Here is a 17915-nt window from a genome sequence, read left to right on the forward strand (position 1 = left end):
CTAGATTTACATATAAATTAATACGAGGAGGCATTGATGCTAGTGCTCTTTTGGAAAAGGTTTACTTCCATACTCCCTGTAGAGACACCAGATCCCAAGACTTATTTTATTTAGAATTTCATAATCGAACTTATGCTGTAAATAAACCCTTACAGAGAATGTGTAGAAATGCAAACAAATTTAATAGTAATTATTTTTGAAGATATTCTTCTTTTGGCGCGATTCGATTGAGGGTAAAATTGTAATAAATCTGCGCGCCTGCGCACACAGACAGTATGTAGTTCCTTGCTAATCTTTCAAGATAGGTATTTATGTATCTGTATCCGTGCAAATAAGTCATTAAAAGAATATATTAATGTTTTTAGTAAATGTATTATTTATTATAATTCCTGTGTTTTTGGATTTGTGTTTCTCTGTAGTAAAATAATAAAATATTATGTAGACATAACATTTTTACACTATTTATCGCCGTGTTGTGTAATTATATTCGAAACTTACATGTCAATTAAAAGGACCTCGCTGGTGTAGTTGGTAGGGAGCTCCGAGATTGGAATGACGCGGGTTCGAGTCCTGGGCGATTCATATTTTTTTTTATTTTTGGTTGTTTTAATAAAAATTTTTTGAAAGTGGTAGATAAGAAAGTTAGTTTAATTTTTAAATAAAATACAAATAACCTGTTAAGTATGTTTACTTCGTTGAAATTACCTATATAATAGAAGAATATCTTCTTACGTGCGTACAAAGTACACACACATTCTTTTTTTTTCATTTATCACTAAGTACTATTAAGAATGAGATCGAAAATACCTTTTTATGTAATCACATTGTGCTTTAATAGTTTAGTTAAATTTAAGTTGATTTGTAAAAATGGCAAGTCCGTAAATAAACATTACATTACATTACAATCTCTCTCTATCTCATCAGTAATAATATCCCCTTTATCATTTTTAAGAATATTCGTTCTTTCTTGTGCTATTTCTAGAACCTGTCATTTCTTTGATTTTTTTTGTGTAAATTAAAGCTATCACACTTTTTCTCCAGATCTTATAGTTCCTTGCATCTGTGGAAAAGCGGCCTCCCTTTTGCCTCTTGAATGTTCTTTCTGATGTGTTCCTGAATTTCTTTTGTATTTATTCAGGTCTTTTGCTTTATGTTTTCTTCGTTCTTTCATAAGTTCAACAATTTCTAATGTCATCAAAGGGCTCCTTTTTTTCTCTTAGTGGTTTAAAAGTTTCACTAAAGCTTTAATTATTGTAGCTATATTGGGCTACAATTTTACTTGATCAAAACTTAAAACTTGATCAAAACTTAAAACTTTCAGTTCATAATTATTTTTTTGGTTTTTTGATTCAGGAGCTTTAGAGCAGGTTTTTTAGCAGCATTTACTAAAAATGCATTTCACGAAGAAAAAACTTTCTAACTAAGGTTTTAACAAAAATCCCATTATACATAGTCATTTATAAACAAGTAATTTTATAGAATTTCTTATTTTTTAGTCGTGAAGCAGGTCAGGGCCAGGACTTCAAACCAGACATCGAGGAAGAGGATCTTAAAAGATTGTTTATTGTGGTGTCAAAAACTGCGGACGACAACGAACTCCATACTCACTTCAAACAATTTGGTCCACTGGCGTTTGCCTCTATCGTTCAGGATAGAGAAACTAAACAAAACAAACCATTCGCTTATGTTAAATTTCATAAGTAAGTTTTTTCAATTTTTCAAATATGTATTAGAGTACATTAGAAATTTTATAAAAATGAATAAACATTTCCATTTCGTTGCAAAACGAAACCAAAGCCGTCTTATATTTCAGTTCGTTCAGAGAGCGCTACAAGCATAAAATATAAAATAATATTAATAGTAAATTGAAAACTTTGACTTGTTTCTAGCAAATGTCGCTAAGACACTGATGCCATTTCGTTAGTTGCAATTCGAGGCTAGTAGGCCTGAATTATTTTAGTTTGTTCAGAGATAGCTACATAGATAGGCTCTTCCTGTAGCGCAAATACGTCCGAGTTCGCGCATCTCATGACGTAACTGGAGACCGGAATTTGAATTCTTGTTGTTAGCTTATAGTCCAGGCTGTATTGTCGCCCCCAATAGGTAACATATTCCGATTCGATTTTGTTGCACAAATTCACTTAAAAAGAGTTCCTTATAACAAATACACAGAGTGCCGGGAGGTGCCGCGGTCGAAAAATTGTTTAAACGTTTTTTTAAACAAATTCAAAAAATCAATTTTTTCACTTCGTATAATTTTTTTTAGATTCTTTGGGTCATTATAAGCCAAAAAGGTCTCTTGTAATTTTTCTCTAAAATTGACTGTTGAGTATACTCGATTTGAAATTTGAAAAACGCGAAAATGGCCATTTTTAAGGGTTAATAACTCGGTTAAAAATTATTATTATGAAAGTCAAAAAGTGACTGAATCAAAGTTGAAAGAAATTTTGTCATTATTTTATTACTGAGCTGTTATTTTTAATTGTTAACCATGAGCGCTAAGTAAGGCGGCCGTCAATGTGAGTGCAAGTGAGATGCACCATTAGACGGCCGGAATGGTGCATCTCTTTCGCACTCACTATTGACGGCCGCCTATATGCAGTTAGCGCTCATTGTTTATAATTAAAAATAACAGCTCAGTAATAAAATAATGACAAAAATTTCTTCAGGATCTGGTAGGGTGGACTTTAAACTTTGATTTGGTCACTTTATAACTTTCATAGTAATAATTTTTAACTCAGTTATTAAGCCTTGAAAATTGCGATTTTCGCGTTTTTCAAATATTAAATCGCGTATAACTCGACAAAAATAAATTTTAGAGAAAAATCACAAGAGACCTGTTTTGCTTATAATGACCCAAAAATTCTAAGAAAATTGAACGAATTGAAAAAATCAATTTTTTGAATTTGTTTAAACAATTTTCTGACCTAGGCCCTCCCGGCACCCTGTGGATTTGTTATAAAAAAGGAACTCTTTTTTAGTAAGTTTGTGCAAAAAAATCGAATCGGAATAATTTACCTAACAGGGGCGACCATACAGCCTGGACCAGTGATAGTCAACCTGCGGCCCTCTAGCGGTTTTTATGCGGCCCGAATGCTAACTAAAGGGCCCTTTGATCACAGTGATCAAATTATTTGTCAAATTTCACGTGATTTTTCTAATTATTTGATAGTGTGCCGATGTGTTTGAGGCGTGTTTGGGAGTGAGGCAGACAATTTAATGACTTTAATTTTAAATATATTGAAATTTTTAAGAACTCTGATTAAAAAGCAAAGTATTATTAACTTTTAATAATAAATTATTAAAGTTAATAAATAAATACTCATTTTACAAATAATCAATACTTATTTACTACATTGCAATGACCCATTTAGTAATCACAAGAAAAATTCAGGTCCGGATTAACAAAAAAAAATTTTTAAATAATTGTGACCTTGAAAAATATAAACCTATATTAAAATTTTCAAAATACGTCTGCACATTTAAAAAGAGCATAAAAACTAAATTTAATTGCTCGCTTCAATTTTTTGCGCAGACAATTTAATGACATTTACAAGTACAAGTTCCTAAAAATTTCGACATAATTTCAAAATTAAAGTGATTGAATTGGCCGCGCAAAAAATGGAAGCTCCATTAAATCTCTTTTCGAATGTGCAAACGGGTTTTGAAAATTTCAATATATAGGATGTTGTTTCAAGGTCACAATGGATTTATAATTTTGTTTAATCCGGACCTGGATTTTTCTTGTGATTAGTAGTTGGGTGGTTTGGGTTCTAAATGTGACATATCTGTACCAAATATCAAAAAAATATACAAGGTGGTTCTAAAGTTATGGATCCAGAAAGAAATGGACAAAATCGATAAAACACCCTGTAACTCGGTTATAAAGTCGGTGGAGCAATAAATTTAGTATGTCTAGAACCGCCTCATTTACCTCTATTCACCATTCAAGTATTTCCGTTTCCCAATGAAACACCCTGTATACAACTTCATCTTGATTGCGACCCACAAGCTGTGGCGATAGCTACTATGTGGCCCAGGAAAGAAAAAGGTTGAGTATGGCCGCCTGGACTATACAACCGCGAGCAATTCAAACTAATCGAAAATTATTCCGACATTACGAACTTGGGTCTCCAGTTACGTCACGACTCCTTTCTCTTCGAGATGCGCAACATATTATCTTGTTATTTATAGTATCATGGCTACATATGCATTCTCTGGTGATAAACTAACAAGTTTTGAAACCGTCAGAGTGCTTGTAGCGCTCTCTGAACGAACTGAAATATAAGACGGCTTTGTTTTCGTTTTGAAACGAAATAAAAATGTTCATTCATTTTTATTTCTACTGGTTTACTCCTATCTGAGTATAACGGTCCTTCTTTCGTTGCAATTCTTCCGCGTTGGACAGATGAGTAGTGAATTGCAAATTGTAGAATTCCCTCATATTCTTTTTACTCCAGCATCCGTTTGGCTTGCATTTTTAGAAGCCGCGGAGGTGTACCCAGAAAATTGGTCCCAATAAGGTTTTTAATTTAATATTATTTTATATTTAATTATATTGAAAAGTTTGACATAAGAAATTTTAATTGAAACAAGCCATTCCCTTTGTTTTGTTGAGAAAACGGAGAGATTTTACATCTAAATAACGTCTCAAATGATCCTGGGTATACATATAGATACTAACTCTTATTATATAGGTTTTCAGATGCAGCTCAGGCAATAGAGAAATGTGATAAGAAATACAAAGCCGTTTTTGCGAAACCACGTAAATCTAGAGCTGAGCTGGAGAGTGCTAGGCCTGATCCATATCGAAATATTGCGAGGCCTGATTTTCCGTCTTGGCCAAGGAACGATAGAGCTCCTCCTCCTCCGTTGGATGTCAAAGAGGATGGATATTTTGCCTTAGGTGTAATTGCCAGCTACTCAGTGAACCAAAGCCAACTTTGGAAATTGTTTGATATTGTTCCTAGTAAGTAAACTGCATGTATTCTATTTATTTATTAATAAATTCAAAAAATAGGTTAAGAAATCGGACGAGTTTAGCAACTACCACTCTCACTTTACTTGACATACTTCTCTGATACGTCTAAAGGTGGGAAACAATCGATATAATGTAAATTTATAGGTTTCTATCACTAAATTTCCCACCTTTACAAGTTTCATCTCTTTTTATCTCACAACTTAATATGTTTTCCATCCTTTGCGTTACTTTGCCGGTTATTAGCGCGCTCATCACTGTATACTGTGACATACACATAAACATTTATTACTACCCCTAAAATTTTATTAACGTCAATATTAACACATTTATTTATTTTTCTAAGGCATGGACTATTGCCAGGTACAGTACGACGAAAACAGGGGCCAATCAAATAAATATGAAGTGGTGTATAAAAACGAATATTGGGCGGAATATGCCCTAGAAAAATTCCACGGTTTTGAGTATCCACCAGGAGAACGGTTGATTGTTAAAGCTATCAAATCAACTGAAGGTAAGTAATATTTTTTGTCTATTAAATGAAATACATGAATTTATACTTATACAGTGTGTCCACGGATGGGGTGCCCAAGAGGAAAAACTTTCTTATTTTCAGTTTTAGCGAAAATGTCATTCTTGATAAAAAGTTTTGCTTGTCATAAAACGCCATAACACGAAATAAAATTCAAGTTTTTCAAAACCTGCTTAATTTTGTAGCCAATTTGATGCAAATCCCTATAAATTTTTGCACTAAATTCGAAATCATAACAATAATCTAGTGTTGCTTAGCTACAATATAGCTTAGTAACTGTCAACTCCGATAAATAATTTGCGAATTGTCATTCTTTTTCGACAAGAAAATGTTAAGCATCCAATCATAAATTTTTTTTGAACGCTTAACATTGTCGAAAAAAATGACAATCCACAAATTATTTATCGGAGTTGACAGTTACTAAGCTAGCTACATTGTAGCTTAGGCAACATTGTAGCTAAGCAACACTAGATTATTGTTACGATTTGGAACTTAGTGCAAAAATGTATAGGAAATTTACATAAAATAGGCTACAAAATTAAGCAGGTTTTGTAAAACTTGAATTTTATTTCGTTTTATGGGGTTTTAGAACAAGCAAAACTTTTTATCAAGAATGACATTTTTCGCTAAAATTCAAAATAGGAAAGTTTTTCCTCTTGGGCACTCCATCCGTGGACACACTGTATGCTATTGAAAAAAAAAACGACAACAATGTTAGAAACAAAAAGTTGAATTATTAGTATTGTTACAAAACTGACTTTTCTATGATATTTTAGACACTACTATTTAGTTTTAGTTGACTTTATTTATTTTTAATAACTTACTTCTAAACAAATGAAAAACACTGAATTTATATCCTTTATTTTACAAACTACGATATCTAATTTATTTATTACACCAAATCTAATAATTTATCTAATTACAAATTCAAAAATATACCGCGCCCGTTACATATCAAAGTACACCGACGTTTTCAAATTCACAACTGAACTGCTAATTACAAAAACCTACTATTTATACAACATTCAATGTTCTAGAAATGAATAACATCTCGAATAGTATTTACAAGAAACAAGAAAGAATTTACTCTAAAAGTCAAGAAGAAATAGAACATCATAAATCATAAAAAGGTTATTTGGTAAACAACTTAGGCCGGGAGCTGAAAACAGTATGTGACATAATTATGTCACAGTATGACCATTGGCCTTATATGTTTGGTTTTACAGCACCAGGTTATCGCCACCTACGCAAAATCTTGTGGTATTCCAGCCTCAATTATACTAGAGATATGCCTCTATAGTACTGACAGTCTCTTGTATTTCCCTTCTTGTGTACTGGTACAATTATTGCATTTGACCATTCCCTGGGCAATATTTTTCTTCCATATTAGATTTTTTGATTATTTTTAGATTATTTTTTTAATTAAACGATATTTTGTAGGTGGTTTTAGCAATGGCAATAGACAAAAACGGTCAGCATCCTCGGATTTTGGCAACTCATATGAAATTATGAGACTTGCAGAAACGATTGCTCAGGCTAATTCGTTGATTCAAGAGAAGACTGGAATGTCAGCAGGTAAGACTCATCCACGCATTTTCTTATTTTTTAAATGTTGAGAAAGTTACACGAGGCTGTTCAAAAGAAAATACTGTAACAAAATAGGAATAGCTTGCTGCACTATGACCACGCATTAGCTGATTCGCGATTTATACCCAAAAGAACACGAAAACATTGAAGAAAACTCACTGGAGAAAAAAACAGTATTTCACAAGAACAGTTTTCAGGTTACTTTTAGTAGCGCCAATTTATTTATTATTAGATTCCGATTAAATAATTTAACGTCGATTAAATAATTTTATATTTTTAGACAGCGGAAGATTAGGTTTATTGCCAGACCCATACGAAAGTGGTTCGATGTGCAGTAAACCATTACCTCCTCGTCAACCAATGGCAGATAAAGATGCAGAAGTTGTAGCAAGGTAAGTTTGAATTCTCTATAATATTTTCTAGATACTGTATTGAATATGTTGGAACGAGGATAAGTTTGTGAAAGGTGAAGTCATCAATAATTTGCGATATGCGGACGACACAGTACTCCTGGCTTCTACTCAAGAAGATCTGCAAACACAACTTGATAGTGTCGTTGAGAGTTGTAAGAAAGCAGGCCTGGATCTGAACATACGGGAAACCAAAATACTCGTAATAAGTAAACAAAAGAATATAAAACCGTCTATATATTTAAATACTACCAAACTTGAGCAAGTTGATCAAATTGTTTACCTTCACGATATCAGTTAAATTATAACGCAGAAAATAACGGCGAAATTAGATCTAGGATAGAGCAGGTCAGAGCCGCTTTTAGATGGATGTCCAAGGTATAAATAACAAAGATCTAAAATTGGCATTGAAGATCCGTCTACTTCGCTGCTACGTGTTCTCGGTCTTAGTTTATGGTTCGAGTCTTGAATTGTGAATAAAATCGATCTAAATCGCTTTGAGGCTCTCGAAATGTGGTGCTATAGAAGAATTTTAAAAGTTTCTTGGGTGGAGAAGATTCGAAACTCAACAATACTAGAACATCTCAGCAAGATTACTGAGATTACAAAAAGCATCAAGCAGACATAGATGGAGTACTTCGGACATGTAATGAGAAGTCCCAAATATAGGTTGCTACAACATATTATGCAAGGGAAAATACCAGGCAAACGCAGTCCAGGACGAACAAAGACTTCATGCTTGAAGAACTTGCGAGATTGGTATGGTGTTGATACAAGCATGCTATTTAAGATGCAGTGAATATAATTAAGATAGATATGATGGTAACCAACGTTCTGAAAGGACATGGTACATGAAGCAGTGGACAAGGTTGATTGGATACTTTACATCCGGCTCGAAGGACCAAAAAAAAATTATTTTTGACAAAATTTTGCAAAATTCTGCTTGAAATACCTTGAGAAAGCGTACAAATAATATTTTAAGGGTGCACTTTTTATTGCCTATTCGAATATCATAAATTCGTTTCATGAATTGTCTGAAATTTGTTTTATAGTTGTTGTACTGTTTTAGGTGTTTCGTGGTTTGCATCCCACATCCACGTTTAAATCAAGCAATGCTTAAAGACATCTTCTGCAGGTTTGGAAATTTGATAGATGTGTACATGCTTCACCACAAAAATTATGGATACGCCAAATATGCGAAGAAGCAATCAGCAGAAAAAGCCATAGAAGTAGGTATACGAGGGTTGTTTTTTAGTTTTGCATGTAGCCATAAAGACAAACAATATATAGACAAGATGCTTTTCAAAATATGTCCCACCAAGATCGATACACTTTCGCATACATTCAAACCTGGTAAAACAGTTATTCCAGTCTTCAGTTGACACCTGCAAAATCGCTGTTTAAAAGGCATCGATGGCTTCTTCTGGCGACTGGATTCACTGCTCACATTGAATTCTTGATATTTAGGAACGCGAAGAAGTGCGAACGTGCGACTTAGGTCGGGGATATACGGTGGATGGTTTAACAATTCGATGTATTGAAGCTCCAAAGACTTCATTGTCTTTTGGACAGTGTGAGAGCACTTGCATTGTCCTTATGTAGACTGATTCGCCGTTGTGTGTTGCTTTGTCTGAGTTTCGCGATAACTTCTGGTAAACAAGCGGTTACATACCAATCGGAAGTAACCGTTCTTCGATCTTATAAAGCAATTGTTGCCACATGGTCAGATTTTGACACAAACGTTGCGACCATTTTCTTTGACACATTTCTAGAACTTCTTCTTAAAGTTCCCTCTCCTATCGGAGGTTGGATATCATAATGGCTTTGGTCACTTTGTTTGCTGCTGCTCTGAACAGCTGTAATGAACTACAGTTAAACCATTCTCTAAGGTTCATCAGCCAGGAGATGCGTCTTCTTCCTATGCTTCTTCTTCCTTGGATCCTTCCTTGCATAATAATTCTCAGCAACTCGTATTTTTCTCCTGTGGTAATGTGACCCAAATATTCCAGTTTACTAGTTTTTATACTCTTCATAATTTCTAACTCCTTATTTAAACGTCGTAGCACTTCAACATTGGTAATCCTTTGAACCCACTGAATTTTCAATATTCTTCGGTAACACCACATTTCGAACGTTTCTATTCTTCTTATGTGTTGTCTTTTCAATGTCCAAGCTACCATTCCTTATAGCAATATAGAAAATATGTAGCATCTTAGAGCCCTCAATCTGAGAGGCAACCGAAGGTCTTTGTTTGTAAGCAGTGTCTTCATTTTTATAACTGCTTGCCTTGCAGTTTCAATTCGGACTTTAATTTCTTGGCTTTGGTCATTTTTGTCATCGACCCAGGTTTCCAGATATTTGTATGTCTTTACTTTTTCTATTTGGGTTTGCTCTATCATTAACCTTTATTTCCATGTTCTGTTTTTGAGACGATCATAAATTTAGTTTTTTTCTTGTTTATTGTTAGTCCGTATCGAATGCAATAATCGTATTCTATTTAGCAATTCTTGTAGCGATTTCAGAGTGTCTGCCATTATAACGGTGTCATCAGCGAATCTTATGTTATTTACTATTCTTCCGTTTATAGAGATTCCATCAGTTAGCTCCGCTGTCGCTTTCTGAAATATGGCTTCACTGTATAGGTTAAACAGTAGTGGCGACAGAACACAACCCTGTCTTACTCCTCTCATTATATCAATATTCTCGGATTCTTGTTGTTCTATCTTTATATTGGCCTTTTGATTCCAATACAGATTGATGATAATTCGTAAATCTCGTCTGTCTATATCTCTGTTTTTCAATAATTCTATTAGTTTTTCATGTCGGACCCTGTCGAACGCTTTTTCGAAGTCGATGGAACTGGAATAAATATCCAGGTTCATATCTAAGCATCTTTGAGAGAGGACATTAAACGCAAACAATGCTTCTCTTGTTCCAAGTCCTTTGCGGAACCCAAATTGGGTATCATCCATATCATATTCTAGCTTTCTGTATAATCTTCCATGAATCACCTTTAGAACTATTTTGAGGGTATGGCTTATTAATGATATTGTCCTATAGTCCGGCATCTTTGGCATATATTGTTTTTGGTATTGTTACAAAGGTGGACACCAACCATTCATGAGGGATTTTTCCGGTTTTATATACTTCATTAAACAGATCCAGTAGTACAGGTAGAGTTTCATCGTCTAGACTTCTAGACATTTCAGTAATTCCGCAGGTATTTCGTCTGGACCTACAGTTTTTTCGTTTTTTGCGTTTCGTATTGCTTGTTCGATTTCCTCCATTATGATCTCTGGTCCCGTTTCGCTGCCGATTTGTTCCGGTTCTTGTCTATTATCCTCATACAGATCTGTTATGTATGTCTTCCACTTTTTTAATTTTTCCGTGATTTCTATAATAATTTTTTAGTGATTTCTTTTATTTTCTTGTGCATGTTAAAGCTATCATACTTTTTAGAATATTCTTCTATTTCACTACATTGATTTGCCAGCCAGGTGGATTTGGCCTCTTTTATTTTCTTTCCTATTAATCTCTGTATTTCCTTGTATTTTGCCTTATTCCTGCTTTTATGTTTCCTTCTTTCCTCCATTAGCTCTAGGATTTCTGAAATCATCCATCTCTGTTTTTTTATTATTTTTGTGGGTAATATCTTCTTTCCTGCCTCTACTAATGTTTCTTGTATTATGTTCCATTTGTCATTAACATCTGTTGTTTTTATCACGCCTTGTTTGATTTTCTTTAAGTTATCATTTATTTCTAGAACGGATCACTTTTATTGGTTTTACCTCATCGTGAAACATCCACACAGCGGTTTGGCGTTTATTTTCCGGTTCATAGGAGTAAATCCAAGACTCATCGCCACTAACAATACTATAAACGTTTTTTGAGCTTCCTTTGTTGAACCGTTCCAATGTTTTTCGACATCAATTGACGCGAACCGCATTTTGCTCTTCTGTGAACAAATGAGGGATCCGACGAGAAACCAACTTCGAAACACCCAGATCTTCATGTATATCTTTTGGATCGAGATCTTTGAAATGCCCAAAGATTCCTCTATCTCCCGGTATTTTACATGGCAGTCATCCTTAATTAGCTGACGAACCGCATCAATGTTTTACTGTGTGGCTGCTGTTTTGGGTGGACCTGGCCTGGATTCGTCACTGCAACTGGAGCGACCACGTTGAAATTCACAATACCAGCGGGAAATAGTTTACTGGTTTGATGCTTCATTCTCAAACACACAAACCATTTCAGCGAGACATTGCTGTTGGGATAATCCTCTCTAGTCCAGGGCGCATCTGTTTTGAGATGAACGTTGAGAGGTGGCTCAATATTTTTTTGCAGAAATTGCTTAGAATTAACTCATATAATAATAATTGAGTTACCCTCCCATTCAAAAAGGTGCGGAACATTGTTTAAATAATCAAAATGTCAAAAAATGAAGGAAAAATTCGATTTTCTTCGTTTTTTTGATTATACATAACTTTAAAAGTGTTCACTTCCAAGAAAAGTTGTACTAACAAAAAAGTTGCCTAATTAAATTTCCTACAATATAGGATAAGTTAAAATTTTTAGAAATTGTCACCCTTGTTGCAAAATAGCAATAATTGTGAAAAAAAAACATAAAAAAGTAAGTATTCGCATTTTACGTTTTTCAACCATTTATTCTACACTTAGGACCTTCATATTTTATCCAGAAAAACTTTGTGATATAATAAAACAATACTGTAAATTTCATTAAGATCGGCTCAATAGATTTTGCAAAATAAATTTTGCAATCCAGCTTTCGCCAAAAAAAATTCATTTTTTCAAAATGTTGCAGGACTGAAAATAAAGCAGATAGCAAGTTGATTTTTTTTTACATATAGAAGAATACTGTACCTTCCATTTGCAATTTGCAAAATCAAAATCGGTTAACCACCACGGCGTCAGGCATTTTTTTAAATAAACATTAATTTTTGGTGCTACGCGCAGGACAGCGGTGTTCGATTCACACAAGTTGATTTCCACCAAAATTTCTTCCAATCTTTATCTAATATATTATTTTCTTGCTCTATATTTTGTTGTATTTTAATATTTTAATTCGACAAAAATCAAACTAATTTGATTATTGTTTGTGAAATATTGTCTTAACAATTGCATATGTTTAAAAATAATAAATTTTTATTCTCTAAGTTAAAATATATGAACAAAGAAAGATTTTGCTAAAAAAAATGTTATTTCAAAGGACAGAGTATGTGTTTTTATTTTGCAATAAACAAATTTATTTATTTATATCGAAATGTACTAAAAATAAAAATTTATCAATCATCAAAGGTCATTGGAATGCCCAATCAGAGCAAACGTATCAGCTGTCCTGCGCGTAGCATCAAAAATTAATGTTTATTTAAAAAAATTCTTGACGTCGTGGTAGTTAACCGATTTTAATTTTGCAAATTGCAAGTGAAAGGTACCGTATTGTTCTACATATAAAAAATTCAACTTGCTGTCTGCTTTATTTTCAGTCATACAACATTTTGAAAAAATGAATTTTTTTTGCGACAGCTGGATTGTAAAATTTGTTTTGCAAAATCTATTAAACCGATCTTAATGAAATTTACAGTATTGTTTTATTATATCATAAAGTTTTTTTGGGTGAAATATGAAGGTCCGAAGTGTAGCATACATGGTTGAAAAACGTAAAATACGAATACTTGTTTTTTTATGATTTTTTTCGCAATTATTGCTATTTTGCTACAAGGGTGACAAAGTTTAAAATTTTTAGCTAATACTATATGTAGGAAATTTAATTGCGCAACTTTTATGTTAGTTCAACTTTTCTCGGAAATGAATACTTTTAAAGGTATAATCAAAAAACCAAGAAAAAATCGAATTTTTCCTTCATTTTTTGATATTTTGATTATTTAAACAATGTTCCGGACCTTTATGAGTGGAAGGACAACGCAAATATTATTATATGAGCTATTTTCAAGCAATTTCTGCAAAAAAATTTGAGTCACCTCTCAACATCCAAATAGTACTAATATTTTTACAGATGCGCCCTGGTCTACTCTGAGAATTGTAAAAAGTTATTGCTCTAAAATGTTCTTGGCTAAGATCCATTTTTCGACCGACTTGCTAATTTCTGAAAATTCACTGTATCTACACGGTGTTGTATCGCAATGAAACTCTGGATTTATGTCAACAAAAGGTTGAGGTTACATTTATGTCGGAAGGTTATATTGGTGGCGCCCTCTAAGCGGCTATATCAAAACTAAAAAGACGAACCTCTTATTGCCGTTTTATACCTAGAATCTTCATATCTATTTCGTTTCAGGTATTAAATGGAATAGAAATGAAAGGCATACGCTTATCGGTGGTCGAAGCACAAGAAAGAAAACAAGATAAAAGACAAAAGTTGGATTTGGACTCGTAAGTACCTACTAATTGCATTTTTGATTTGTTTTAGCTCTTTTAGAAAAAATTGGCAATGGTTCTGAAAGTACGACCACATATTATGTTCTTCAAGGAGAAATTTCTGTAGTGATGGCACATTGGGAATCACTATAAGGCATATTATAGTTGACTAACATTATAATTGGGTATAAAACACTTTAACGATTAAGTCATCGGGCATGACTTGTTTAACGAACTCAATAAACCAAATTACAACAAAAAAGACGTTTTGACGCACAAATAGAAACATAACCAATAAAAACACATTTAAAATAACTTTTTCTGTGTGTTTTACATGTGTAAATGAACCAAATAGACCAAGTAGATATAACGTACAAAACATACATTCTGTAAGGTCACAAAAATACAGGGTGTTTGGTAAAGAATGGGCCATAGCTTAAACTTAGATTCCTGAGCTTAAAATAGGTCGATTGAAGCTAACTTACCTTAGTACAAAAGTTGATAATAACCGAAATACAGGGTGTCAAAGTTAAACTTTTATTTTATTTATTTTTGAATATTTCCTGACAGTCATGGGACAGCAACACGAAATTTGGTAAGTGATGCTGGTATTGTACAATCTACTAAATTATGTTAAACAAACGTTTCTGACTACTACCAGAAGCGTACGACGGGGGAACGTGAATGGTTGACCCTTCCCAAATTTTACGCCACTGGCGGAATTGCTATTTTGGTGCAATTTTTTTATTCTCCAATACTTTCTATGTAAAAATATACTCTTTATTCGGAACGATGAAGCCACTAGTTTTCGAGATATTTGAAGCTAAAAACGAAGGAGCATAATACATTAATCAAAATAAGTGGGCCTTTTCATTTTTAACTTTAAATATATCTAAAACTAATGACTTTATCGTTACGAATGAAGAGTATATTATTTGTTTCCAGTTTCATACGTGGAGTAGAATTTGGGAAGGGTCAACTATTCACTTTCTCCTGTCGTACGCCTCTGGTATTAACCACAAACGATTATTTAACATAATTTAGTAGGGTGTACAGTACCTACAGTTTCTACCAAGTACTATAAGGATATGTCAAATAGTTTTATAGTACCGGGCACACATAGTTCTTCAAGTTTTAAATGAAGAATAAATTATTTAAAAAAAAAAGAATACTTCAAACGAATTTGACATATCCGTATGATACTTGGCAGAAAGTGTAGGCATTGTACACCCTACTAAATTATGTTAAATAATCTATTCTGGCTACTACCAGAGGCGTACGACAAGGGAAAGTGAATGGTTGACCCTTCCCAAATTCTACGCCACTGATGAAACTGCTATTTTAGCAAAATTTTTAGATTTACTCCAGTCAACTTACGCATCCGAGGCTACAAAAATTACCATCAAGCTGAAAATTGGTAGGATTGTTCGAAATACCATCATAAATGAAATCTAAAAAGTCCTCATAAATCCGACCCGTGCTAAAAATTTTACGCGGGGTCAAAGGTCACCAACTATGGTTCTTAGCGATTTTCAGCGAAATGGTAAGTTTTATCGTAAAATTAGTTCTAACAAAAAATGTAGATTAGATAATTATCTATAAAAAATGCCTTATTACTTTTTTTTTTTCTGAGAGCCACCGTTTTTGAGATATAACGATTCAAAAAGTGGTAATCGTCATAATATGCGCACACGTTTCTACACCACCTTTGAGGTAGTGTACTTAGCGCGTTTTTTTTTAACGTGGTTTCCCCAGTAGGCCTTTTCCACGGATCTGTTACGATTCTGTTTAATTTAAAGCTATTTAATAATTGATATTGGCAAGGGTTAAAAATGATAAAAGTTATATAAAGCGGTATAAATTAAAAAAAGGGAAATTTATCAAACTGGTTCATAATTTTCTAATACTTCTGCTTCCCTTGTTCTTCTTCTCATTGTTCTTCTTCCTCTTCTGCATATTCTAGTTCTTCTTCTTCTTCTTGTTCATCCTGGGAAGTAAATTGTCCCAATAATGACACATCGCATGGCTCCTCGATAGAATCAAATGAATCCTCAATTGTTGGTGATTCAACATTGGAGCACGACTGGTTTTGACAATTAGTGCATGCTACCGAACAAAAAAGTTCAACTTTTTTGCAACCACATTTAGCGCTACATCCCTTTTTACAGTTGCAAAAAATTGTGTTCAGGAGTTTTTCCGGCGCAGGGGGGAGTAAAGTTTGAATTGGTTCTAATTAACTGTCGACTAATTTCCATCCCCAGTCTTTTGGATCTAGCTGATAACCAAGCCACACTTGAACTTGGTAATATACCCGAAAAAGATGTTGATGAGCAGCCGCTGAGGTTGGAGGAAGACAAGATAACTGCAACTAAATCGTATTCGAATTCAACTCGAGCAAGGACAGCTTTGGCCATAGGATCAGAACGAGTCCGAGCTGTTCCCAGAATCGAATCTTTAAATGTAAGGGTACTTACTTGTTTAATTATACGGAGAGAATTCAATGACCTTTTTTTTTACGCTCTTCATTACATTCCTGGCCGCAAAATAAGCATTGTTTTTTAAAACAAAAAGCTGGTTCACTTACACGTGCTCTAGTAAGAGGAGGACTTTTGGTCGATGTACTGGCTTCTTGTTTTTCATATTGTCTTTTAATAGCTGCAGCAATAGAACACTTTCGAGTATAACTTTTACGACACTCCACATGTATGGTTACAGATTTCTGCTCTATAAGAAATTCTAAAGATTCATCAGCCCTTTCAGTACTTGCATTGATTAACGTTTTTATACCACGTTCAACGGTAACAATTTCACCTTCAGTTAAAATGTTAGCGCGAATAAAACAATATTCTGACATTTTTGTTATAACAATGAAAATAACACGAAATAGGTTAAAAAAATATAGGTTTAACACGTATTTTCACTCCGGAGTAGTACTCAAGACTAATTAGTACTTCGAGGGTGTCATCTACCTGAAGGATTTCGCCACTCAGGAAGATTACGGTTTAATTTGCATAAGTATTTATTAGTACTTAGCAATAAACATTTTGCCTTGAAAGTTGTCTTTCATTATTATGTTCAAACCCTTCTGAGAAAAGAATAGGTAGGGTGATTAGATTAGCCGACGAACGTGTTTATTCCGACAAAACCCATCTTTACAAATTGAACTAAGGCGCATAAATAAAAAGAATTATTATAAGTTAATACTTTGTCATATCAATTTACTATTTTTGTTGGGATTAAGCCGTAAAATTCAAATAATTCTTATTATTTTCGCGTTACATTCACTTTGTAAAGATTTTTTTGTTCGCACTGTAATATAATACAGCTTATACATTGCATCCCTCGGTAGACCGCAAGCTGTATAGTAGAAACATTATCATATTTATAATCTTATATTATTATGTGTAGGTAATATAAGTTAAGTTGACCGATAGAATATTATGTTTACTTGTATTACAGCTTCAGTGATGTATATACCTGGTGTACTAATACATATATTATGCCTATGACGATTAGAAGTCTTTAACTCTTTGAATCGTTGTATCTCAAAAACAGTGGCTCTTATGAAAAAAACTATTAAGATATTTTTTATAGATAAGTATCTAATCTACATTTTTTGTTAGAACTAATTTTACGATAAAACTTACCGTTTCACTGAAAATCGCTAAAAACCATATTTGGTGACCTTTGACCCCGCGTAAAATTTTTGGCACGGGTCGGATTTATGAGGACTTCTTAGATTTCATTTATGATGGTATTTTGTACAATCCTGCCAATTTTCAGCTTGATGGTAATTATTGTAGCCTCACTCCTATTTTTGAGTCTAACTAGACCGGTCTAATTCTCCAATACTTTCTATGCAAACAATATACCTTTCATTCGTAACGATAAAGTCGTTATTTTTCGAGATATTTGAAGTTAAAAATGAAATGTCACACTTATTTTGATTAATGTATTATGCTCCTTCGTTTTTAGCTTCAAATATCTCGAAAACTATTGGCTTTCAAAA

The 17915-nt window shown here is 33.5% G+C and overlaps 1 protein-coding gene across 2 annotated transcripts in view; it reads left to right on the forward strand.

Moving 5' to 3' along the window:
• The window catches only part of LOC114330718 (RNA-binding protein 45), a 39343-nt gene that overhangs the window by 14188 nt on the left and 7240 nt on the right, over window positions 1-17915 (forward strand). For both annotated transcript variants that reach the window (XM_050654196.1, XM_050654197.1), the window contains exons 4-10: window positions 1497-1700; window positions 4698-4969; window positions 5325-5492; window positions 6951-7085; window positions 7378-7489; window positions 8577-8736; window positions 13827-13921. In XM_050654196.1, coding sequence (XP_050510153.1) covers window positions 1497-1700; window positions 4698-4969; window positions 5325-5492; window positions 6951-7085; window positions 7378-7489; window positions 8577-8736; window positions 13827-13921 — 1146 coding nt within the window. The remainder of the gene's footprint in view (window positions 1-1496; window positions 1701-4697; window positions 4970-5324; window positions 5493-6950; window positions 7086-7377; window positions 7490-8576; window positions 8737-13826; window positions 13922-17915) is intronic.

Source organism: Diabrotica virgifera, chromosome 6 (assembly GCF_917563875.1).
Source record: "Diabrotica virgifera virgifera chromosome 6, PGI_DIABVI_V3a".
In the NCBI taxonomy this organism is placed as follows: Eukaryota; Metazoa; Arthropoda; class Insecta; order Coleoptera; family Chrysomelidae; genus Diabrotica; species Diabrotica virgifera.